The sequence below is a fragment of the Strongylocentrotus purpuratus genome, unplaced genomic scaffold (genome assembly GCF_000002235.5).
Source record: "Strongylocentrotus purpuratus isolate Spur 01 unplaced genomic scaffold, Spur_5.0 spur5_scaffold_3, whole genome shotgun sequence".
NCBI classification, from domain to species: Eukaryota; Metazoa; Echinodermata; class Echinoidea; order Camarodonta; family Strongylocentrotidae; genus Strongylocentrotus; species Strongylocentrotus purpuratus.
The window spans coordinates 24,842,438-24,869,983 of record NW_022145609.1 but is presented as its reverse complement, the minus strand read 5'-3'; the positions used below and the strand labels follow the sequence as shown (position 1 = coordinate 24,869,983).

At 37.4% G+C, this 27,546-nt stretch overlaps 1 protein-coding gene across 1 annotated transcript; it reads left to right on the top strand.

The window, feature by feature from the left end:
* The first annotated feature begins 1,821 nt into the window (after nucleotides 1-1,821).
* LOC105444528 (enteropeptidase-like) lies at nucleotides 1,822-23,302 on the top strand. The gene is made up of 14 exons (XM_030996868.1): nucleotides 1,822-2,196; nucleotides 5,543-5,638; nucleotides 7,445-7,804; nucleotides 8,975-9,082; nucleotides 9,436-9,554; nucleotides 10,382-10,616; nucleotides 11,060-11,258; nucleotides 12,915-13,186; nucleotides 13,679-13,818; nucleotides 14,957-15,110; nucleotides 19,941-20,300; nucleotides 20,494-20,865; nucleotides 21,258-21,356; nucleotides 22,131-23,302. Exons 1-14 carry the CDS (start codon nucleotides 2,103-2,105, stop codon nucleotides 22,133-22,135), a joined length of 2,613 nt encoding a protein of 870 aa, XP_030852728.1. The 5' UTR covers nucleotides 1,822-2,102; the 3' UTR covers nucleotides 22,136-23,302.
* The last annotated feature ends 4,244 nt before the right edge of the window (nucleotides 23,303-27,546 follow it).

Sequence of the window (27,546 nt, the reverse complement as noted above, 5' to 3'; positions counted from 1 at the left end):
CGTGAATAGCGGACCTTATGAATAGCGGTCCTTATGAATTGCGACATTGACCCTAATTATAATGCACCTAACAAAATAAAACATAATATATGCGGGCCAGAAAAAATGTTTGAGACAGAAATTAAGCCACCCTTGTTATGGATATAACGTATACGGCGCCATGCAATAAAGGCCTACCAACTATAGGCGATTGCCCCCCCCCCCCCGCAACCTCAAACAGTTCAGGGCAATGCACAGCTAGGGGAAATTAGCCCCCCCCCCCCGTCGAAATGGCATACCTATATTTTCTTCTTCTTCTCCTCCTTATGGAATACCTAATTCGTATTCTTATTATTATAATCATTGTTATTATCATCATTATTGTTAATATTATAATTATTATTATTATCATTACTATTAATATTATTACTGTTATTACTATTATCGTTATTATTATTTTCTTCTTCTTCTTCTTCTTCTTCTTCTTCTTCTTCTTCTTCTAGTGAGTATAATTCATATTTCCTACCCCCTCAAAATGCATGCTCGCGCTCCTAATTACCCCCCACCCCCTCGCCTTGAAGCATTGACATGCAGCACTGGAACCAGTGCACACCTCAGCTCCTTGTTCAGCGTGCTTCGTGGAAAATCCCGTAAATATATATATATATATATATATATACTCTTACAGCTAGGTCTGCCTCTGATGTAGTTCATTCCATTGAGGGAAACAAATCTTAGTGAGAGAGAGAGAGAGAGAGAGAGAGAGAGCGTGTGTGTGTGTGTGTGTGTGTGTGCGTTTGTGTGAGGGGGCCGGGGGGCGAATTTTTTTTTCCCAAACAGGTTTACCTATGAGAGTAAAATCCTGCCTCCTGATTGGTTCAGAGGTATACGCATCATGAATATTCATGACTGAGCTGAAAGATACTAGTAGTATTACGCATGCGCGTGACACAAGGTGAAGCTGCTCATGCAGCTCATATAAATCCAAGTTTGAGTTCGTTGATGCAGCGCAGCTATAGTACGTAGGCTATACACTGCATGCATGGATATGCATGCGCAGTGATTGGCTCTGAGTTATAACTTTTACATGAGCTAAAAAAAAAGAGAGACTAATACCGTGATATTAATTGTGTGTTGGTGTCAGTTACGGGTGATAATATTAAATGTTTGTCAAGATATCATGCTCAGAGCAACACAGTGGCTTTGACCCACATCCAACCATCTCATGTCGGACCATCCTGATAAGATAATTCATACCCCTTGTGTGTGTCTATTGTGTATTCTATTTCTTGACAGCTAGTGTGTGTATTTGTTGCTTATGTGTTTGTAAATACATGAGGGTGGGTGGGTGTGTGTTTATAGAGAGAGAGAGAGAGAGAGAGAGAGAGAGAAAGAGAGAGAGAAAAGAGAGAGAGAGAGAGAAAAATAGTGTTTGTATGTATAGCCTATGTGTGAAATTAGAATATTAGTGTGTGTACTGTAAGTGAACTCTTTGAGAAAAAAAATCCGCAGTGTAAAACAATATAAACCAAGCACCAGAATAACCAGAAATGTTCACAAACAAACAGACCCCCCCCTTCCCCCAATAAAAATCCCCTCGCACCACAGCTAGCTCACATACATTTTGTACACCTAAATGGCCAGCAAAACTGAAGTCCACGCGCATGCGTAATACACATACTAGGTACTGCAGCTCAGCCACAGTGCTGAACTCAGCTCGTGAATATTCATGACGCGTATACCTCTGAACCAATCAGGAGGCAGGATTTTACTCTCATAGGTAAACCTGTTTGGGAAAAAAAAATTCGCGGCCGGGGGAGTGGTGTTAGTCTGCAAGCACAGACCCTAATTTGACACTTTATCAAAAATCATTGTGCCTTGAGAGAAGCCTAGCCCCGCTACCTACTGGTTGTGTTAGAAGCAGCTATAGTACATTGCCTATAGTAGTCTTATAGTGCAGACTCTCTTTTACGACTGACCAGGGTTTGTGCTTGCAGACTAGAGTGGTGTGCGTGTGTGCGTGTGTGAGCGCGCGTGTGTCCTTTCCAATCGTGTTTGTCAAGCCGTGTGAAGTCAGTCGTGGCTATGCAGAACTGATTTACTCGATCGGTTTCTCCTTCTGCATGTTGGATGTCCACCTCGGTTGCTGGTGCACCCATCGAGATCCGTGTATTCGCAGGCTCTTGCTCGACTGTACTGACCCCTTTCTGGTCATGGGTAAGTGAATAAGCCATGTTTGGACATACAGTTGGGTTTCTTTAAGCTAAAGCTTGTATAGTTTGGCTGTAAAGTTGGAAAATTGCACTTTTTTCTAAAATCCATAACTTCGGCTTATTTGTGCTAAAAATTTGAAAGGATGTAAAAAAAAAAAATAGAAAAAAAAAAATGATTTTTAATTTTTTACCACTTTTTTTAATTTTTTATTATGAGTAATAAACCTGTTTAATGTACATTTGAAATATGGATAGGGCCCTTGGAGCCTCAAGCCATGTGAACCAACAAGCTTTGCTTTTTCTTGTGGGTTCCTTAACTTAACTTGGTCTTTGACTTACAAGTGAATATAAACAAATCAGTTGATTTATCTAAAAAACCTTTCTTCTAATACTTTAAAAAGAAATAAAAATCCTCTTCAGAGGCATTTATTCGGGTATAAAATATATTTAACAACAAATAATTCAAACAAAGATATACATTTACTTTACACCTCAAATCTTGAAATCTTTACAATCAGATAAAATCAAGGAGTATAAAATTGAAGGGAATTTGATATAACATCTGAAATGTTATCCAAACACAGTTTATTTAAAAAAACATGCCATATTGCAAGACTGTTGTAAGTTTTTTTCTGAAAGTAGTACATTTTATATTGTGCATATGTAATAATTACGTTTATATCTTTAGTGTTTGAACAATAAGAATCTGCACCATCAATCAGGCATTTTTCGTTTATTATTATTATTTCCATTTCATTTCTAACATCCTAGACATACAAAATGTCAATATATTTAAGTTCACTCCAGCATACGAGGCAATTAACATAAAACTCAGGTAGATTGTGTTTTGAACATAAAATCAAAATATCTTTGCGAGAACAGTTTGATTTTAAAATCAATGACAACGGACATATTTTTCAATCCAGAATTTAAACATAATTTCCCACGGTGTATTTTGGTTATTTTCAAAGAACATTGATAACCATGGTAAATGCAGGGATTGGAACTTTGAACCCAAGTCTTTCATACCTACGCCTGCATTTTCAGTTGTATTTATGAAGACTGATCTCTTTATCTTGTCTCTTTTGAATTCCAAAGGAAATTATGAATCAATTTGTTCAAGTCAACAATATTTTTTTGAGAAAATGGGTAATAATGAAGCAACATACACAAATTGTGAAATTATAAGTGATTTAATTATAACAACTTTACCATAAATGGTTACATTTCTTATCTTCCAGATATTTAGGATCGATTTAACTTTTTTGAAGTTTCACTGACCAGTTCAATCGATCACATTCTTTTTTAAATTTTCAGTTAGGTATGTACCTAAATACCTGAGTGGATTATAATTCCTTCTTAATTATTTTATAAATTCTATTTGAGGTGTCGTTGTTATTGAACCTGGACAATTGGAGACAGTGCGTCCCAAAAAAACGAAACCGAGAATCATCGATGATTTATCATAACTTAATCACAAATATAATTGATAAATGACACGTATTTGTAAATCTTAGATCCCCCTCTTCCATTTGATGCAACTCATATAATGCATATTTCACGCGTGAGTGATTAAAATGAATTTAAAGAAAGGAAACCAAAAAGTCATTTGGCGGACGGTATCTGAATTTCAATTTGTTTTCATAACATTTAAAGCTAAAGACCAGTTATGGTCTTGCGATTGCATTGTGAAAGAAACATTGTGAAATCGATCAGAAAAGGTTGATCATCTAGCTTGGATGTACTGCAAGGTTCTGGAATCATCAAAATGATGAGAAATTTGGCCAAGTCTTCATGAAGTTAGAATTACTGTACACAGAAAGATGTATATGGGACTACACACATGTGCGCGACACGTGCATTTGTATCTCTTAACAGGCGAGAGATACACAAATTTACCAAATATATCAATTAGTTGGCGGTTTCCCGTCAACATTTTTATCATCATGTATTATTAAAAACATATTCTTTCACATGATTGGTAATAAGAGCTTCCATTTCATTTTTTTTTAAATTGGGGCGTTTCCAATACTGGTCTTTATCTTTAAGCTTGGCCCGGCAAATTGTCCAAACCTTGCAGAGACGACCGTGATACCATGTATTTCATTATTTTGCATAATTTTTAAGGTCATTACTTCAACAACAAGGATGAATAGTAACGCAGAAAGCGTCTTTTACATAACACCTTCGCTAAGATCTTTTATTCAGTGTTCAGTAATAATATTATTCTCCAGTTGTTCAAACTCTGTGTATCCCCTTTCTTATATAATAAAGTTAGTATGTAATTTAGCGGTAAGCAGCGTTATTTTTATATATTTTGTTCGTTGTTGTCAGTTTTTGTTGGTCTCCATTTGGGGTGCAACTCCAAGAAGGGCACTTTTCCAAGCGTGGAGAACATGAATCGAAAGTTGGATTTTCCTGAACTATCCTCTATGGCAACTTATTTAATAACATTATTAGTACCTTCTCCAATGATACGATAAACATTTTACAGCCTGCCCTTGCTTTATCGATGATTTATCATAACTTAATCACAATAATAATTGATAAATGACATATATTTTTAAATCTGAGAACCTCCTCTTTCATTTGATGCAGCTCATATAATGCACATTTCACGCATGAGTGATATAAAAAAAGAGCCATTTTGTGGACGGTATCTGAATTTCGAAGAGAAAATCACATTTCCAGAGAGTTGGGTTTCTGCCCTTTCATATGACACCTCAATCAGGAAAAATAAGCTAGTAATAACAAAGTTCTGTTTGTTTAAAGTTATTACTGTAGTGCTTGCATTTCCATATTGTTTATTAAACGAATTCGTTTCCACTGGCTGCCTGCCGTATTAACAAACGGATCAGCCGTAGACGAAAGAATGCACGCATGGCTGATTGTCAACGAAACGTAGTTAAGTCTTTTGTACGTTTTGCTTGTTGCTACGGCAGGCAGCCAGTGAAAACGAATTCGTTTGATACACTACACTACTTCGCACTACTCTAAACAAACATAATTTGTCATTATTTGCTCATTTTTCCTGATTGAGGTGTCATATGAATGGGCAGAAACTTTCTAGAAATGTCATTTTCTCTTTGAAATTCAGATACCGTCCGCCAAATGACTTTTTGTTTTCCTCTCTTCGAATTGATTTTAATCACTCATGCGTGAAATATGCATCATATGAGTTGCATCAAATAGAAGAGGAGTATCTAAGCTAAGTGTCATTTATCAATTATAAATGTGACTAAGTTATGATAAATCATCGATAATGCTCGGTTTTGTTTTTTCTGAGACGCGCTGTACTATGAATCAATAGAAAATTTACACGATAATCAAACATTCTTTTATTTTCATAGGTGGAGAAGTTTCACGAAGAGAAATGGGGATAATTTTCATCGTGTTTGGGTTATTGGCTGTCTCTGTTCTGCCGTATACATCTGCAGAAAAAGCATGTAAGATAATTCTTATACTAGTATTAGTCCAATTCAACTGACCAATGAAAACGATTTGCTAAATAGCTGAATGAATAAGTATTTCGTCGTCAAAATGTTTCTTAATTGGACTCATTCATATTTTACTTACAAAATGTCATGTAGTTGAAACTAGATAGAGTACAAATTGCAACAAGGAATTTAAAATAGATGATAATCTTTCATAAAAATGTATAAATATTGCTAATTTGAAGTTATTAATGCGTACTTCGTAGAAATGATTAATATCATGCACATTGAGACGTGCTCTTCGCTATTGTGGATTTGGTATAGATTGAACTTAATAATTTCTTTGTATCTTTTCATTGTTTATGATAAAAAAACCCAGCATAATTCATATAAATGTGAACATGATTATATTTTACAACATAAAAATTGCACACAAACGTTGCATTTAAAAAAAAACTTAACTCCCTTGGGGATCATTCGGGCCAGGCGACATTTTACAGACACAATGATGAACAAATTACACTGGGTATCTGATATACTTGAGTGCTACACATTTGGTCTGTCGGCTAAAAAAAGAGTAGTACTTAATAATGGTTCGGTTGTAGAGCAGTGGTCTCGTCACCTGGCGGTCACGGGTTCGAAACTAAGTCGACGCTAGTGCTCTTCGGTAAGGTATTAATCCTCATTAGCAAGTCGCTCGGAGAGGACTTAAAGTCGGCGTTTCACTGGTTCCCTACTTACGAGCATAAACACACTTTCTTAGCATTCAGGTAAAACAAAACAATTGGAAGTTATTCAGGAAGAAAATATTATTTATACCCCGTTCTCTATTTCGGTAGACTTTTTAATTTCTGATTATTTTGTACATGGATGAGGATATGAAACGGCATTTAAATCCCACCTGCACTAGTTTGGACAGGGGGATTAGAGCTCCCACTTGGTCACTGACAGGTTGTTATCTCATCAACTAAGCTCTCAATTAACATTTGAAAAGGGGATCATGGGGGACCAACGGGCACCGCTTAGGCATTGTTTTCTATATAGAGGGAGTAAGTAGCTACAAGTAGTGCAGTGGGGCTTTAATACAAATATTATTACAGTTTTTTGTCATGGGGGGGGGGGGGCAGGAATTCGATTGAATCTAGTAAATTCTTATATTCCTGTTCTTTATGCATGAGATAATTTTGCCTAATTAGCGGGATTGCAAACAGAATATTAGGCGTTTCACTTAAGTAACAGAGCTACAGAAACCTTTTTCGTATCTTTAGGTAAACATGGAACTGGGAGGACTTTTCATGCTTCTTGAATCTGCGAATTAGGTCCACCCTCTTTAAATACGTTTTTTTTTAGAGATGTCTCTCTCCGTTTCATTTCCTTTAGATATGCTTTTATTTTTTCTGCTATCTTGGTATACTCTCGCATTGTCATTGCACACCATGTCGCGATATTCCCCTTCTAGTTACTTACTGTTTTCCTTAGTCTGGTACCTTCTACTTTTCCTTCGAAAAATCTTTCACGATTCTGGCAATTGCTGGGATAAGAATAATTGCAGGGCTCTAAGGAAGAACATCGTTTATGCCTTGGCTTCTTTGGTTTAAAGATATTATTACCTTTTTTGAAATCACTCTTATTACCATTTCATTATTATTTTATTATTTTCATCGTTATTATTTTTATTACAATTATTATTATTATTATAATTATTATTATTATTATTATTATTATTATTATTATTATCATTATTATTATTATTATTATTATTATTATTATTATTATTATTATTATTATTATTATTATTATTATGAATTCATTGCACAGATACCAGCGTCACTGTAATAGAACTAGAATGGAACGAAACCACCGTCATATCTTCACCCGGCTATCCATCCTACTACAAGTCGAACCTAGACCTTACTTGGGTACTCACTGCTCCAGTGGGTCATATCCTCCAGATACATATCCTAGACCTGGCCCTAGAGACGGACTACGACTACTTGTACATTGGTTATGGGCCTGGTCCCAATAAACCTGGTTCTTGGGAGCTTCGGAAACTGACTGGGTATAACTATTCCAGTGAACCCGCTACACCCAGTCACTCTATGTGGGTCAGGTTTACCACGGATGTCTCAAGGGGAGATATTGGCTTCAGTCTTCGTGTCACAGCTATACTAAACCCTGGTAAGTTCATATTAGACATAGGTTCTGCTCCTTAATAGGTGTCGTGGCCTAGTGGATACGTCACCGGACTGTGGATGATATGGTTTGCGTTTCGAGTCCCGCCGAGGCACTAATGACCTTTGGCAAGACATTAATCTATCTTTGTTAATATCCTTCCAGACATAGTAAATGGCAACCCAGTAGGAATTTATTCCTTGAATCCTTTTAACCCCTTAGGGCAACAGGGCTAAAACAAGAGTTATAATTTTACTTTGTAGGCTCCTTGAGCTTCCTCTGGGATGAATGTGTGTTCAATATAAATGTAGCTATTATTCTTCTTATTATTTCTTAGTTATGTTTCTTATTAGCACCCCATGGGACACTCGGGGCACGCAAGACGATTTAATTTGGCTGATCATAATGTTAAATAGTCAAAAAGAAAGAAAATTCTCCACTCCTGTAAGTGGATGCATAATACCATTTCACTGATTATTAACGCATCAAAATGTTACTTCCCTCACTCACAAAAAGTCAATTATATGATATTTTACCTAGAATGCTTTGATGAAATAAATTATCAAAAATGAAAGTAAAAATATAGAGTATCCTTCAATTTCATATGAAGCAAGAGGGGAAATATTCCACTAACACTAGATAGTTTTTGGTGAAGTGTAATACACAGAGGCCTGTAATAAAACGTAATTTCAGAAATATTCCTTTCCCGTCTGATAAATAAGTTAAGAACCATTCAAATAGACACTGCGCTGACAGAGGTTGTTAAAGATAGGTAGGCCTACGATAATTGGTTTGCCAGTTATGCTTAAACGTATATTCTTAAGACATCTAACGAAAACCGCATGTTGTATCAAAGTGAGGTCGTGCCTTATAATATTTGATTTACTGTCCAGAGTGATTATTTCAATTATACTCAAAATATTCCATTAGGGCTCCGTCTTATAAAGAGTTGGGATTGATCCGCATCAATCGCAAGTTTAGAGTCTCCTACCTCTTATGTACATTCTTGCGATTGATATCAATCGCATCTAAGTTGCGATTAATATCAACTCTTTATAAGACGGGGCCCAGACATTATATTGCTATTCAAAATCTATCAGTTACAGTACACGATAACAAATTGTTTACTAGAGTTGAGACTATCTATAATTCGCTGCTTTAAATATTTCATGACAGAATGCAGCAGCGGTCAAATGCAATGTTCGAGTGGACTGTGTATCAGCGAATCGGCAAGGTGTGACGGATATAATGACTGTCTCGATTTCTCAGATGAGGAATACTGTCGTAAGTTTTTATTGACGTTTACATTCGCTTCTCAATTAATTTCTATCGTTATAAATGTTACATAAAATTTACATTTCCTTCAATTGTATTACACACCTATCTATCTTTATAATTATATTGAGGGAGTTTCTATACTTCTGGATTTTTACTTTAGAGAGAGGTTTTTTTTCCCCTGTGTTTTTGTTTACCAGTTCCCCAAACACATTAAGCCTTTAATGACCTTCAGCGGTGGAACTATTTTGATTGCCCTTTTTTTGCTGTTAATGTGTCTATATGTTGTCTGCTTTCCTGATTTCTCTGACCTGTTATCGCTGTTGGTTTACCCTTCATTGATTGATTTTTCTCCTACCCAGCGTACTGCGAACAAGTTCAATTTGATATATGTAGACAGAGCCTGGCCTATAATTTGACTTTTTTCCCGAATCGGAACGCAGAGACAGCAGACGCTGCAGCGGGAAACTTTACAGACATGGTAAGCAGCGGAACGTATTTTAATTGTTTTATAAAGAAATGTTGAGTTAATTCTTTATTATTGATGGGTTTGTCGAGAATGTCGGTGGTTTTCAGAGATAATGCCAGGAACGATTAATTAATTGGTTTTAACTTCAGTAAAACATTGCCTTACTACGATTATTGACCTGCATATCAACCAATGAATTTGGTATTTGTTAATACGCATTCAATAATTTTGTATAAGTGATTCTATTCAAGGGGATATGCATGGTAGCAAGGACAATCACACAGAAGGATGTATATTTTAGAGACGTAACGACTGAAAATATGTTGGAGATTTTTTTTTTGATGTAATATTTATTGTTTGTCTGAAAATACATAATTTATGTTATATTTGTGGGTTTTAGGCATATAATTACGGTCAGATGAGCATACTTTCATACCCTATTTGTGACACTGGCAGGTCACTAATTGGCCTGGGGTCCAGGGGGCGGACCCCCAGTAAGCTCAGGGGTTTTAGGCAATAAATTATCGTCAGATGATCATCTATTTATAGGGACCCGCCTCAGGCCCCTAGGTGGATCTAGGGGGCAGAGCCCCCGGAAGCTTAGGGGTGTTAGGTATTTAATTACGGTCAGATGAGCATACTTTGATACTAATTTTGGCGGGGGGGGGGGGTAAAGCCCGCTCGGCCCCCCCCCCTTCCCCTGGATCTGCGCCTGCGTGGTCTCCCCTACCACTTGCAAGAGCTGCTGGCTACACTGACGATGTTGAATTACCATACACAAACTACGTTGCAATGACGTGAAATTCTCAAAGTTTATACTTTCTAATGACCTACCCTAGGGAACTACTATATCATCGTGCCATGATCACCTGTTCCCTTTCATGTGCTCCGTTTACTATCCGGAATGCACCCATAACGGCCCCACCCATCGGGTGTGCTACTCCGACTGTTTGGCAGTCACTGATGCCTGCAAGGCATCCTTTGAGCAACTCCTCGACCGTCCTTGGCCCGTCAACTGCTCGTTGTTTACCGATGAACAGGAGGAAGATGGGAGCTGTTTTGGCCCTGCGGGAGGTAAAGACGGTGCACACATATTCATGTAGATGATATCGAGTTCAGAATATGCTTGAACTTAACAAGATGCACTAAGTGTTTATAAATGATAGTTCATAAAACCGAAGAAAAGATATCAGCATTTTCTATTGAATTCATCACATGTGGCAGTGGCGTACAGCTAATGAGATGGGGATTGCGGCACTGATCTTACTGCCAAGTGGGTTTTTAGAGAAACATGAAAATCAGCAACCAAATGATACGTGGATTGGAGGGTATTCAAAGATGGTCTATCATCTTCTGTGGGCATCCTTTCCCCTCCTCTTTTCATTTTATTTTCGATGTATGCTTTGTTTAGTTTCATTTGCTTTGGGGGGAGGCAAAGGGGTGCTATTCAAATTGAGTGGATGTCCCTTCCATTCCCGTCGTTGTGCCACTGACTTGCAACTTTATCCCTCCCCCAGATATTTTCGATACCAACATATGCGGGACACGCCCTGCATACGCACCAGACCAAAACAGGGTTCTTGGTGGTACCAACGCACGCCAAGGGGAATTCCCTTGGATTGGTTCACTCCGCATCGAAGGATTGGATTTTGGAGGACATTGGTGTGGGTCTACCCTGATTAACTCTCAATGGGTTCTTACCGCCGCTCACTGCGTGTAAGTATGATGCCACTATGAAATCGTTTGCTCTGTGGAAATGAAAGCAAATTGACACCTTACCTTCACAGGGATATTTAATTCGTTTAATTTATATAGAAACGAACGTGTTTACCTTAAGAGTGCATGTACTATAACTAAACAAAGTATGCACTGAGTTTTCGTCTAAATAATCATAGTCATGAAAATATATATATAAAGTAGTCTATCACTAGTAGTCAATATCTGTACACCCAATTATATATCTCTTCTTCAGAACAGATCAACCCAATTACAATATCATGTAAAAGGCATTAAGCAACATTTTATTGAACGTTGCGCTATATGAAAAGTAATTGTATGTATGTATGTATGAAATAAATAGAACCAGTAAACCCAAAGCGTAGCATTCACTCGCAGGGTATAATGGCCTAATACGTCAGAACAAGTTACCTTAAAGGTAAAGACCAGTAATGGTCATGCGATTGCATTGTGAAAGAAACGTTGTGGAATCGATCAGAAAAGGTTGATCATCTAGCATCTAGCATCTGCAAGGTTCTGGAATCATCAAAATGATAAGAAATTTGGCCCATTCTTCGTAAAGTTACAAGCACTATACACAGAAAGATGTATATGGGACTACCCTATCTCTCTCACCAGACCATGAGAGAAATAAGTTTACCAAATATATGAATTAGTAGGCGGTTTCCCGGCAAATTTTTTATCATCATGTATTAGTCAAAACATATTCTTTCACATGATTGGTAATGAGAGCTTCCATTTCATTTTTTGAAATTGGGGCGTTGCCAATACTGGTCTTTACCTTTAATTAGAATATAATATTATATTACTAGGAAAGGAAGTTAACCACATTTTCGCATAATAATTAGGTATTTTCGCATATTTAATGAGTTATGACCATTCAACATTGACCTACATACTCCGAAATCGAACTTAGGCTGTATTTTCATGCATGTACCTTCATATCAAATTTCATTAAAATCCGTCAAACATAACTAAAGCTATCGAACGGAAACCAGATTCGCATTTTTAATGAGCTATATGACATTTGACTTACATACTCCGAAATATAACTTACGCTGTGTTTTGAAACCATGTACCTTCATATCAAATTTCTTTAAAATCTGTCAGACATTACTAAACTTATCGAATGGAAATCAGATTCGCATATTTAATGAGTTATGACCTTTGACCTACATACTCCGAACTCGAACTTAGGCTGTGTTTTGATACCATGTACCTTCATATTAAATTTTATTAAAATCCGTCAAACATTACTAAACTTATCGATCGGGAACCAGATTTGTTACGGAAGAACGAACGGCAGCGTTACTATACCCCCTCCGAGTATAACTATCAGATGACGGGATTGCACTTCAGTGTTGTTACAAAATTATGTTTAATTTAGAGACTTACATTGACATGACGGTATAACGTCCGATGTATTAGGAGCTAGTTAATTCCCCTGTGAGACATAGCAGATACAATGTTTGTAATATATAATGAAATTATGATGTACATGTATGAAACTACAGTAAATATATAATATATATCATGCTCAAATAAATGCAGCTCCATTAAAATGTCCTTTTGATATACATGATTATATTTCGCCCTTGTAAAAATCAGTGATTTTACATCCACTATCATTTATAGTGAATACTACGTCGATCGTGTGGTTTTTGGGAACGCACATTTGACGGATGACTCCGACAACGAGGTAGCGGTTGAGGTGGCTGATATTTTCGTCCATCCCGAGTACGACAACAATTGGTTCTTCAACGACATCGCTCTGATACGACTTGCTGAACCGGTGACATTCAGTGACTACGTTAGACCCGCGTGTCTCTCGGAATCCTCGGATGAACTCAAGGACTATCGTCGCTGCCTCGTCGCTGGATGGGAAACATTGAAATTGTATAGCCGACGTATGTACTGCTTTACTTATATTTGATAATGATTATAATAATTACATTAATGTATATAGCGCAGCTACTCTACTGCTCTGTAATGAAACAAAATCCTAACAGTGCTACTAAACAGACAAACAATAATGAATAAACCTTTAGCCAATCAATTCTCTAGGTTATCTGATTGAAAGAAATGTTATATCCAAAAGGCCTCTTTCAAACAGGGAAGCTTTGAACATGCCCTTTAGTAGTTCTTCTTTACGTAGATCTGAAAACTTATATCCAATATGATTTCATCCACCTAACTTGATACCCTTATTCACCTAATTATTATTAATTAATGTATTTATTGGATGGAATAAAAATGAAAAATCATGCTAAATAGCAGTGCTGAATCCACTCTACCTTTCTATAACTCTTTAAATGGTTTCAAACGTTTAATGATAATTAGATTTGAAATTCGTTTGCTTACAGAAGATGTAAACGATGATTTACTTTAATATTTCGCAGCGTTGGCAGAGAGCTTGAAAAAAGCAGTGGTGACCCTTCTTGACCAAGACCGGTGCAATTCTGAACTTTTCTACAACGGGTCTCTGGCAGAAGAAGAGATATGTGCTAGATATGCGCCAGGTGGAATTGATGCTTGTCAGGTAACTGCTATCTATGGCGCAGCCTGAGTTTAGTCATGTGTGCGGGGGGGGGGGGGGACAGGTGTCATGGGAGCGGGTATCGGACACAATAGGCAACTGTTATGAGGTTTGAATTAAAGAGAATGCTACTACTACTTCTACTACTACTACTACTACTACTACTACTACTACTAATACCGCTACTACTTACACTTCTACTAGTATTACTAAAAATGAATATAATGAAAAATCTAGATTTATACATGGATAGTGCTTAAAACAAAATACCGTGTCTAAGCGCTTTAAAAATATTATCATCCCGGACAATGAATTCATTCATACGCAAAATATGCAGCATCTCCACTCTTTGGGGAGTATTCCTACCACAGGGTCACCGTGAGGGCATAACGAAATAACTATCACACAGGCTTCGTGCTCCTACAGTGTCCACATTTGATCCTGGGTATGGAGTGGCAGATGTAGATTAATGCCTTGTCAAAGGACATCAGTGCCGTGCCAGGAGTCAAACCCATGACCTTCGAATTTCCAGTATAGCCATCAAACCTCTCTACTACGACAGCATGGAAGGAGATAAGGGCATAGGATTGAGTCATTACCTTTTACCCAAGTTGCTTTTCTGCTCTCCCATCATTTGTTATTTTCATTAGACCGATTATTTGGGCTGTACTCCCGTTTCCCTCATAACTGTGACACTGACTGCAGTGGTATTTTTTTTTTACTTAGTTATTTTCAATTTTATATCCTTTTTGTCTTTGTTTCAGAATTTGGACACACTGACTAACATACCCCTTTAATATATATCAAACTGCCAGGTTCCGAATACATGTACTTTTTTCGAAAGCTACACTAATGTGTGTGGTCCTATGTACAGGCCCGTAGCCAGAGTTTGATTTTTTATTTATTTATTTATTTTTTTTTTTTGGGGGGGGCACATACGTGTAATCGATCGAGGTAAAAAAAGGGATCTAAAAAGTTCAACCGATCTTGGATTTTTTTTTTTTTTGGGGGGGGGGGGGGGTCACGTGCCCCCCCCCCCCCCCCCTCCGTGGCTACGTGCCTGCCTATGTAGGATATTTGTTTAGTTTGCAAGTCATCCAATTCAATTGTATTATCTCGTGTTTATTACTACAAAAATCAGGGAGACAAAGGTGGGCCTTTGACCTGTGAGGGTGATGATGGTCGATGGCATCTGGTCGGATCAACAAGCTTTGGATGCGCAGGATCACTCTCGGACAGCATCTACACCCGAATCTCACAGTTCCAGTCATTTATTACAGCTGTGGTTTCAGGAGGTGAGTACACCTGTGCAGGAGAATCATGATCGGAAGACTTTCAACAACAACAACAACAACATAAACAACAATACACGGCAATTTTAAAAGCCTTTGTCCACCACCTACTGAAATGTGCTTGCATTACAATGGCGTATTACAAAATCCAATGATTTTCTACATGCCATTGAAATTGATGAGGAGTTGATTCTTCGAAATATTTTGGGATTGTATGGAGAGGACTTCGGCTAAAGGTTAAACCAATGAATGTATGTGCGACTGGCCAATTATAGCTTTCTGAAGCCTTTTGGTTCCCATTATTGTATTTGATCAACTGGCCCCTTTGACCGTGAATAATGATAATATTAATAATAATCTATATAGAGCATTTTCCATAAACGTGTTCAAATGCGCTTTACAGTTATATTGTTAACAGAAAAGTAAAGTTTTGAGATAATTTTTGAAGGTATTGACAGTTTGGTGGCTACGAAGTGATCGGTAGGTTATTCCACAGTTTGGGAGCAGCATCTGTGAAGTGAAGTGGCCCTCTTGCCAGCACATCAACCTGCCCTTCGATAGGAGTCCTAATTCTTCCGATTATAAGTTCACAGTAGTTATACATAGCTAGCAAATTATCGGCGTGTGGAAAAGATCCCAAGCGTCTCTTCCAGATGATTAATGACCTGTTGAGTCCATCCAAGTCTGTTGCTCTTCCTTCTCACGATGATGATGAGGAGTTAGCTAATCAGTTTAGTGCATTCTTCTTGGATAAGATTCGGTCAATAAGAGAGACAATTGAGAGTAGACAAGAGCGGCCCGAAAACCGCGGGCTGAGAAATGCATCGGCTTGTGATTCTGAACTATCAACATTTGAGCCTGCTGAGATTGAAGACATTATAAGGATAATACGTACTACTCCAAACAAATCTTGTCAGTTGGATCCTGTTCTAACATGGATCATTAAACAACTATCAGCAACTTTTGTTTGTGGTATCATGAACATAGTGAATTCATCTCTTCAGGCCTCAGAAGTACCTGATGACTTCAAGCATGCCGTGGTCATTCCCCTGCTGAAAAAGGTTAGCTCAGATCCTGAACAGCTTTCTAACTACAGTCCTGTTTCAAATCTGCCATTCGCTTCAAAAGTTCTTGAGAGAGTTGTTTTCATCAGCTGGTGGACTACATGGAATTCTACCACCTCATGGAAGTCATGCAGTCGGCGTATAAGATCGGGCATAGTGTTGAAAGTGCTCTTTTGAAAGTTTCAAACGACATTCTCACTGCTATCGACAAGCACCAAATGGTGCTGCTTGTAATGTTGGACTTATCCGCTGCGTTCGACACCATCGATCATCAAGTCTTACTTAAAAGACTTTCCGAAAGGCTTGGTGTAAAAGGTTCAGCTTTGCGTTGGATTGAATCATACCTTTCTGGCCGATCTCAGGTGGTGCGTTTTGGTGACAATATATCTGAACCTTGTCCTCTCAAGTGTGGGGTACCTCAGAGGTCGGTCTTAGGCCCGCTACTCTTTACTATCTACATATTACAACTTGGATACATCACTTGTTACCATCAGGTTTAGTTTCATTTCTACGCTGATGACACCCAACTCTATCTCACATTTCGTCCAGGGGATGCTTCGGCTAACTTCGATCAGATGGAATCATGTATGAGTGACATACAAGCATGGTTGAGTTCTAATTTCCTTAAACTGAATCCAGAAAAGACTCAAATGCTGGTGCTTGGATCTCGTCACAATCACTCAATTGTTTAACCTCGAAATCTGAACAATGGTGGTCATACTATCTCTCCATCAAGTTCAGCTAGGAATTTGGGAGTCGTCTTTGACCATCTGTTCAATACGGAAAAGCATGTTTCTGTCATTTGCAGAAGTTCAAATTTCCACCTTCGGAATGTCAGGAGAATCCGTAAATACATGTCGAAGCAGACTAAAGAACAGATCATCCATGCCTTGGTAACTTCCAGATTGGACTGCTGTAACGCCCTCCTGGTCGGTGTCCCTTCCTCAGCCTTTTCTCGTTTGCAGCGAGTACACCACAACGCAGCCCGTGTTCTTACTAAGACAGGGAAGTATGCTCGAATAAGTCATATCCTTCGTCAATTGCACTGGCTACCGGTAAAGAGGAGTATCGTGTTCAAGATTTGCTTGACTACCTTCAAAATTCTGCATGGTCAGGCTCCCCAGTACCTCTCTGAGATGGTATCAGTAACGCAGTCAGTGAGGTCACTTAGGTCTTCAGAGGCTACGAGACTAGTCGTGCCAATGACAAGAACGGTGACGTATGGAGACAGGACCTTCGCAAAAGCCGCACCTCTGGAACTCTCTTCCTTCTCATCTTAGACAATTAGAATTCACAGAACAATTTAAATCACAGTTGAAAGCGTATTTATTTATCTGATGTTTAAGTTTCATGACCTAAAGAACTATATTATGTTGAACTGTATTATGGATATATATATATATATATATATGTTTATCCAATACTTGAATTTATGTTTATATAATTTTTGAATTCCTGTTTATCTAAGATTTAAGTTTAATTACGTGTAGAAATAATATCTGTTGAACTGTTTTGAGTAATCTGCTTATATATGTTGTCGCGCCTTGATCGGAAGTTTCGGATACGTGCGCGTTATATATTTATATTATTTAGGTGATACGTACGTAGACGTATCACCTTTTGATTTCGTCAAGATTTTTATTATTTATTTATTTATTATTATTTATTATTATTCTTCCTCGAATTTGTTCGCAGGATATCTCAAGACTGAATAAAGCCATTATCATGAAACTTGCCATGATGATAGATCTTAGTCTAACTTAGAACTGCGTGACTTTTTAGAGAGTCAAAATTATCGTGACGTCATCCAGGCGCCATTTTGTGAAAATCAACTAATGATCATATCTTCATAACGGAAAAGTATTTCTCATTCATAATTATCACGATTAAGATAAATGTCCGTCCGGTCAAGTTGAGGTCAATAAAAGTGCGCAAATGCGCGCGTGCGCGTTCGTCGGCGCGTTTACGCGCGCGCAAAAATTTAAAAAGCTCCAAATCATCCCAAATTTTTTTTGCATACGTTTCAGGCCATATGGAGCATTTGATAAAAAAATTACGCACACGCGCATTCGCGCGCGTTTTCGCGCGTACTGGCATTTTGCAACATAGAATCGCCGATTTTGTTCTGTCATCATATTCGGTACATTTTTCCAAGCATTTTGATAATTTGTTCACCTTTTATTAACGCAATGAGCGTCCGTCAAAGTTGACAGCACGCGCGGATTTGCGTTATCTTTATCCACAATACATGGGCAAAAACATGCCTATATAAAATTCATTGTAACTCTTTAGAATAGATAGAAACTTCTAATATTTTTTGATATTTGGATAGATTATGAGTCGGAGATATGATTTCATGTCTCATTTTATCCTCAATTAACTCATGACGTCATCATAATGGCCTCCAAACTCAAAATTTCAATTTGCATATTATGACGTCAGCATATTTTTGGAAAATTGATTGTATCTCTGTAAATATGGATCAATTTTCTTTTTAATTTTAATATGTTCTAGCTGAGAAAATTTTCTACAAATGTAGTTTTCACAATTGTTATTTTTGACAAAAGTATCATGGTGTATTTTTGCGATTAAAGGAGGCATGTCAATTTTTCGCATTTTGCGTGTATTCTCTGAGGGACATGACTTTTTCTCAAAACTGGATTCTACACTCCTGTCTTTCGCGAGCAAAATCTCCGTTGTTTTAGCTTTGTTTTCGCTGAGCTTTGGATATGTTTTAGCTGAGACAATGAGCTATCAAAAGTGTGCCTTTTATTTTTCGATTAGATGCCGGGATCATGCTCATATTTCACTTGCAAAGTAGGATTTCTGAATTCCATTTCCCGTTTACGTGTAATCGCTATGGGAGATGTTTTGGTATATCGGTAACGCACTTGACTTCCAACCTCGAGATCCCTGGTTCGAGTCCGGGTGTCTCCAACACTTTTTTTTCTTCACTTTTTTTTCCTTTTGACCTTCACTGTACCATCTCCTTTGATTATTTAAACACGTAGATTCGCAAATAATGTCATAAATAACCCTTTTTACTTTATTATTACCCTATTTTCACTTAATCCATTACTTTTTGCGTGTAATCCCTATTGGAGATGACTTTTTCTAAAATCTGGAGTCTACATTCCTGTCTTTTGCGAGCAATATCGCCGTTATTTCGGCTTGGATTTTGTTGATTTTTGAGTATGTTGTAGCTGAGACTATATGCTATCTAAATCAACCCTCATTTTTTCAATAAGATGTCATGATCGCGCTCATGATCATAATCATGATCATCACGATCATCATTATCATAATGATGCTAATCATTTATCAATTACATTTTCATTTCTTTGAATAAGATAAAATCGTCAAAAGGTGTTCTTCATGATGTAAATTAGAGTCAAATGTGTAACTTGTTACTGCACAGGGTCAAAGGTCATATATTGTTTCAATCTATCTTCCCTAGATCCATGATGATCAAGGAGACACAATTTAATCTTGACATATGAATAGATCATAATGGGAGAAGCATATGAATGGGAGAAGCATTTTACAAAATAATATATCGTGTAATGCATTATTCGTTATGTAAACCATTATCATACGTATCACCTAATTCGTCTAAGTGACGAATTAAAGTCTAGTTTTTATTATTATTATACTTCAAGGTTCAATATTCCGTCTTGAAATTATGGTCTCAAAAATATGTTTTGGCGTTATTCATTGGATTAAACAAAAAAAATCATAAATATTCTGGTTACATTTATATTTCTTTCAGCAATAACACCGGGTATTACTGAAATCACCCTTGAGCGTGCCGTCCCAGTGAACATCACTTCTCCAAACTACCCTTCCGACTACAACATCGGCGATAACATCGTCTGGCAGGTATCGGCCCCTGTTAACCACAGCGTCAGGCTGGACATCGTCGACTTCGCTACCGAATTTGACTTCGACACCTTGTTTGTGGGCGATGGACTGACGCCACTGACCTACACAGAGCTTGCGAGGCTCACGGGCTATGGGTTAAGGTCGATTGTGACGTCACATGGCCGCCATATGTGGCTCAAATTCTTCAGTAATTACAAACGTACTGACGTTGGATTCATGGCAACACTGAACGCTGTGGATCCGAGAGGTAATAAGATCGTCTTCGTGTCATGGTAAAATTCTAGGGATTTTATAATCTTCAGAATGATCAGATGATCATAAAATTATTTCACATCAAACATACAATTTCTCAATTTATTCTCGTTTTTCTTTTTTTATAGGAAAAAACATGCCTGTATTTCTGCCACATTTAGTGTTATCCTTTTTTGTTGTTGTAACAGGTGACAATTCTCTAATCTTGGTGAACGAGTCTACGGTCCAACAGCTACGCTCACCAGACTTTCCTCTTGTTGCAAGCGACAGCGTGCACGAGATTTGGCGGATAATGGCTCCTCAGGATCACAGCGTGAGGGCGCGTTTCGACTTCTTTAACCTCACCAACGGTTCTTCGCTTACCGTGGGCTACGGCTCGAGTCCTATAAAATTCACAATCCTAGTGGAGTTGACTGGAAGTGAATTGCCTGAAGATATTACCTCCCCCACTCAAAAAATGTGGTTTAGATTTGTGTCGAATACTGGGGACTCCAGTAGAGCGGTCGGTCCGCTTAAGGGAAGTGGATTCTTGGTGAATCTAACAGCAGAAAGGACTGAAGGTGAGATGTGTATTTCTTCTAACATCAAAACATTAATAAACTTATTCATTAATCTATAAAAACAAACATGGAAAACTCTTTTAACCTCAAAATACTTGAAATAGTTTTAAAAGGGAACCTTTATGAAGAAAAAAGCACGACAGTTGATATATTAACCATAAGAGACTAAAACAACTAAAACATAATACCTCTGCGCGACCAGTTTGCAAAATTTTGAAATATATATTGATCTTTATTACCTTATTAAAGTTGTAAAATGGACAATGTATTTTGCTATTCTTTTGCTTTTCTCAACCCAATTACAAAAAAACTTAAGACACTTTAGCCATTTTGAGGTGAAAGAATATCAATACTTTCATTACTTTTGCTAAATGAACAATGCTACTTTCCAGAAAGTAACCCTTGCCAGAATGGAGGAACATTTTCAGACATCCATGGAAGTTTACAGTGCTTCTGTCCCGAAGGCTTCAAATGGGATTACTGTCAAAAAGGTATGTCTCCCCCTCATACTTACAATATTAGTTTTCCTTACTTGTAAATCGCGTATCACATAATGATATAATCTCTCTATGCGCCCTCAAGGGGTACTCTTTGGGTGCTATTATCTCTCTTTAGCTCCGGCAAACATAGGCACTCGGTGCATTCAAGGAATAAATCCTGCCAGGTATTCCCTTTCTACACCTTGGTCAAATGTAGATAAATGTCTTGCTTAAGTACATTTACCCCGCAATAGGCATTCGAAGCCCGTACGTTATGGTTCACAGTCCGGAAACACCAAGTACAACACAACACCTTTGCTAACCGAGCTCTCATAATTTTTCCCTGAATATAAATATATATTTATATATATATAAATAATTTGCAGAAGTACCTATTTCAAAATTAAGACCAACATTTTTTGGCAAGAGCACTTTACGATTTTGTGTGCGATGTGTATGCTTAATTATGGGTGAGGGTCTTTTCAAACGGACAGCACTAAAAATATTGACAACATTTTATGCTTGAGTGAGCACTGGCTAATTTCGAAAAGCTCGTGAAAATTGGTCTGCGCAAAAATGTTTCATTCTTGATTTTGAACAAAGTGCTGTTTTCCGAGTTACACTCTCTTCGTTTTGTACAGAAATGTCACACAAAGTCCCATTTTTTCTAGCGTTGACTTTGCAAGGATGACTAAATCACTTAACTCATTTTCAAGTCGTGGAAAGCACCGTTTTATATTTTGTACATATCTTTATTGTGACCTTGTTCTCTTCTCCAACGTTCAGGTTAGGACAAGACAAATGGACTCGATACCCTCAAGACATAGCACCACGAAGAGATAGCTAGACAAGAATATAATAATTCAGTAAGGCAGTGGTGTAGCGGGGGCCTCTGGCATTACTGGGATTGGCAGTTATTTTATTAGATGTATGAAGTATAAATTGTTGAGGCTACCTACGAGGGGGAACGAGGCAGGAGACTTTATTTACTTCTTTTCACTTTTCACTTTTCCCTTCCCTTTCTCCCTTTCGTTTTTTTGTTGTATATATCGTGCCCCTTGCATTTACTTTATTGGAGAGATTTGTTCTTCAAAGTCATGAACAAGATATTGAATACGGGAAACGGGATACATGTGTATATTAAACCTCTTTATTTACCACGTGACAATGTGGCAGATCTCTAATTGGCTCATAATACTGAACCATTACTTGAATGATATTTTTTTTTCACGCTGTTTGTTATAATAGACATTGAATAGAACATATCAAACTAGTTTACCCAATTCACATGAGCTACAATGATGAAACTTGGTCAGGTTTGTTTTCCCCTTCAATACTGACATTATTAAAACATATTGCTTTTTCTATTACGGTAATGGGGTTTGGTCCTCTCAACAATACGTAAATATGTCAAAACATCTGGAATTTAATAGAAAATATACAAGATAATACCAACATTTTCTATCAGAGTCCAAATGTTTTTTTTTTTACATATCCCTTACAAGGTATATGTGCATTTTTATGACCTTGACCTGTGCATTTTTATAGATGAAATAAATCAGATGAAATAATGATGTATTCCGGGGCCTACTAAAAGCCCGTGTACTGTTTTTTTTGTTTAGTTCTGCTGGTTTCCAAACACGTCAAATTTCCTCTTCCTTTTGGTTTGTTTGTATTCTCTTATATAGAAATTATACTTTAAATGTTTCATATTTGTGGTGATAGAGAAATAATTATAACATTATAAAATAATATTACTTTATGTAGTCTAATACATTCGTGCTGCACTCGTTGTTTTGTTTTTATGTTAAAGTCAGGTGATGTTCATGAATATTGGGAAAATTTGATTTTTATAACATATTTATGGTGAGTAATCTGAAATTAGAGTTTGGCGAATGTACACTCTCTCCTTTAACAATTTTAATGTGTATGGTTCATGGTTCAAGTCCTTGACTTTGAATCGGGGGGGGGGGGGGGGTTGAGGGTTCGAATCTTTGCCGGATGCGTACAATGTACCCTCGGACTAGGCATTTGATCAATACTTGCCTCTCTCGACGTTACTATGTACATGGTACATGTATAAGGAAAACGATCACAAGTATTTCGATGACACATAAATGTATTATCAAGCTTTTTTTGTTGTGTACTGTAGCATATTTAACTCTACTCTCGATGTCACATCACATGAGGGGGCCTTAACTTATAACAAGCTGTGCTTCAACCAAGGTCTCCTCGTCCATCTTTATTCTACATTGTACTGTTATGATTATACTCTATTATATTTTTTCACATGTGTTTTTCTGGAAGACAAATAAACTTGATAATTGATACTTGATACTATGAACATGGTATATGTATAAGGAAAACGATTATATGTCGTTTTTTGATTTTTTTTTTTTTTTTAACGAAGTTTCATATTTTAGAATGCTCGTTATTCCTCAAAATTCATTCCGAAGGTTTGTAATTCTGAAGGTTCGTTATTCCCAAGGTTCGTTGCTCCAAAGTTTCGTAATTCCGAAAAATGGAAGGGGGCACACAATTCCGGAGGACTGGTTCATAATTCCGGAAAGGCGGTAGAAGTATAGAACCACATGTAATATTTGGAATCATGAACCCTATATATTTCATTTTCAGAATTATTAACCTTGTTTAATTTCCCAATTATGAAGCTTAGGAATTACGAACCTTCAGAAAAATGAGGCGTCGGAAAATCGAGCGCCATCTCTCCCCCTAGAAAACCATGATTCTTGTAAGTGGTTGAACTTGAGTATATTCCATTGTGTCCTCTTTGGCAGGACATAAAATCTACATTTGCCACTCTACACCCATTGCAAATGGGTAGTTGTTCTCTAAGAGTATTTTGTAAATAGTATTATATATTCCATATATGTTGTTGTATTCATGAATCAGTAATCTTTGTCACATCATATGAGGGGTCCTTAACTTTATAACAAGCTGTGCTTCAACCAAGGTCTCCTCGTCTTTCTTTATTTTACATTTAACTGTTATGATTATACTCTATTATATTTTGTCAAATGATAAATGGGTATTGACTTGTAAAATTCTTTTATTCGAACACATAAGTGTGAGCCTATACCGGTCGCGTAGCTTATGCCGGGATACTTTATAAGGTAATTTTCTTAGCACTTGGAAGCGCATATAAACGGAATATTGTAATGTGATATTCGCCATATAAAACGAAATGGTATCATTGTTGTGATTACTACGTAATAATGTCTTGTCTTTGTATTGATATTCCACATAATTATGCCTTTTCAATTGTACTTGTTGAATACTACTTGTTTTTCTTTTCTGGGAAAAAATAAAGCAATTATAAACAGCTGATTGCGTTTTGTCCATTGTTTCATGATTACAATATCAAAATTTTTGGTATGAAATGATTTGATATATTGTACAGTTTAAATAATATTGAATGAGGCAACTTAAAAGAAGTGGCGATATGATATGTTCATGTATAATTCTTTGTGTGCTCAACTATAATAATATTAGTTGGATAGGGAAAATGCAAATCGTTCAAAAGTACAGTTTACATTACAGGCGATAGGTCTCAGTTTTACCTAAATCCTTAAGGTAAGCCTCAAGACTTACAATAAAACTAAAGCCAATCATCATCATCATTATCATTATCATCACCATCATTATTATTAGTATCATTGTTATTACTATTATTATTATCATTATCATTTTATTCATTATCAGCATTATCTGCATCAGCGTTATTACTAAAACTATACTGCTAATACATGCGGCTGCTGTTGCTGCTACTTGCTTTTATTGTTGTTCTTGCTTCTTCTTCTTCTTCTCCTTTTCCTCCTACTTCTTTTTCTTTCTTCTTCTTCTTCTTCTTTTACTTCTATCTCTTCTTCTTATTATTCGTCTACTTCCTCATCTTTTTTTTTTCGTCCTCTTCTTCTTCTTTTCTTCATTATTTTCTTCTGAAAATCTCACTTCTGCTCCAAAAGTGTCTTGTCTTTTCTTTCAAATAATAAATTTATTACATCCAATTCTCTTTTTTAAAATTAAGACATCTGATATAAACATAGAGATCTACATGTATGTGAGATCTGTGAATAGATGATACGTCTTGGACTGATGATGTAAAGATGGGTTCGATTCCCTCTTTTTCATTTGATGCATAAATTTATCTATTTTGTAACACAGCGTTACAAATAAAATGTAGCTCATATATTTATCGTAGCAACAGGCAGTTGATATCTTTATTATAATTATGACTTAGCCCAAATTAACTTGCTGCACCTTTATTCAGTAATGTGATTTTGTACAGTAAACAATGAGTGGCATTGATATTCAATTATTATTCAGAAAAAGATGGATGGTCTATCGATCGCATGTCCAGACCTTAACCTCGGGAGAAACAATATTTCACAAGTTTATACTTTCAAGAATCCACCTGTTTTAGGGCCTTGTTTTGCATTAAGGGGTGGGGTATCAATCGTAATGAACTATTTTGATAATTTCCTGAAAATTCTTGCAGAAGTCAGTGTTAAATGACATCCTCTTTCACTTTCTTCATTATACAATTGAAGATAATTTTTGCTTGTTTTTGTTTGTTTGGGCTCCCAACACTTTAGAGAAGCTTTAACAAGATTTGATTTGTACATGGAATAATTTATTATAGGTTTAAAATCAAGGAGAAAGTATGCTTCAGAGAGAGAGAGAGAAATAAAGAGAGGGAGAGGTGAAGGATGGAGAGAAAGAGAGAGAGAGAGGGAGAGAGAGATATTGAAATAGAGGAAAGGTACGGAGAGAGAGTGACAAATTGAGATGGAAGTGCGGGACGGAGACAGAGAGAGAGAGAGAAATTGAAATAGAGGAAGAGGGACAGAGCGTTAGAGAGAGAGAGAGAGAGAGAGAGGCGTTGAATTGAGAGAGCATGAGGGAGAGAAAGGCGGAAAGATAGAAATGGATGATATAGGTGAGAGGTGAGAGATGGAGAGAAAGAGAGATAGAGAAATTGAAATAGAGGAAAGGGATGGAGAGAGATTGAGATGGAAGAGAGGGACGGTGACAGAGAGAGAGAAATTAAAATAGAGGAAGAGGGACAGAGAGTTAGAGAGAGGGGGCGTTGAATGGAGAGAGCATGAGGGAGAGAAAGGCGGAGAGGTAGAAAGGGATGGGAAGGGATAGAAAGAGTCAGAGGAAGGGCGGTGGTGGGTGTTAATTTGCAGACATGACGGTAAAGCACAGATATGGGGAGAGAAAGAAGTGTCGGAGACCCAAAAAACGGAATCGTAGAATTAAAGGGCTTTCATCGAAAGGGTGCGGTGCGGTGCGGCGCGGTGTGGTGTGCTCAACGCACCCATTCGATAAAAGAGGGGGGCCTTTTCTCGAAAGGGTGCGTTGAGAGCGGAGTACCGTTTTAACACACCCTTTCGATGAAAGCGGGGGGGCTTTTCTCGAAAGGGTGCGTCGACTAGTCTTTCGCATCAGTCGTTTAAAATGAGGATCTCGGACAGAAGGTAATAGTTGCCAATTTAAGTATATCGAAAATGTATTAAATAAAATGGTCTTGATTACAGAGTGGTCTTTTTCGTTATTACTATGTTGATGGGGGAGACAGAGAGAAGGAAAAAAGGGAAAGGGAAGATAAAAGGAAAGAAAGAAGAATAAGAAGAGAAGAGGGAAAGGTGGGGGGGGGGGGGCGAAGGACTCTTGCCCCCCCCCCCGCCAAAAAATAAATCAGAGAGAGAGCTAGAGAAGGGAAAGGGAAAGAGAAGATAAAAGGAAAGAAAGAAGAGGAAGAAGAAGAAAAGAGGTAAACGGGGGCAAAGGGCTTTTGCCTCCCCCCCCGCCAACAAATAAATAGGAGAGAGAGAGAAGGGAAAGGGAAAGGGAAAGAGAAGATAAAAGGAAAGAAAGAAGAGGAAGAAGAAGAAAAGAGGGAATTACGTGGACAACTGAGGGCTTTTGCCTCCTCCCCCCCCCCCCGCCAACAAATAAATAGGAGAGAGAGAGAGAGAGAGAGAGAGAGGAGGGAAAGGGAAAGGGAAAGAAAATATAAAAGGAAAGAAAGAAGAAGAAGAAGGAAAGAGGGAAATGGGGGAAGGGCAAAAGGCTCTTGCCTCCTCCCCCCCCCCCCCGCCAAAAAAATAAATAAGAGAGAGAGAGAAGGGAAAGGGAAAGAGAAGATAAAAGGAAAGAAAGAAGAGGAAAAAGAAAA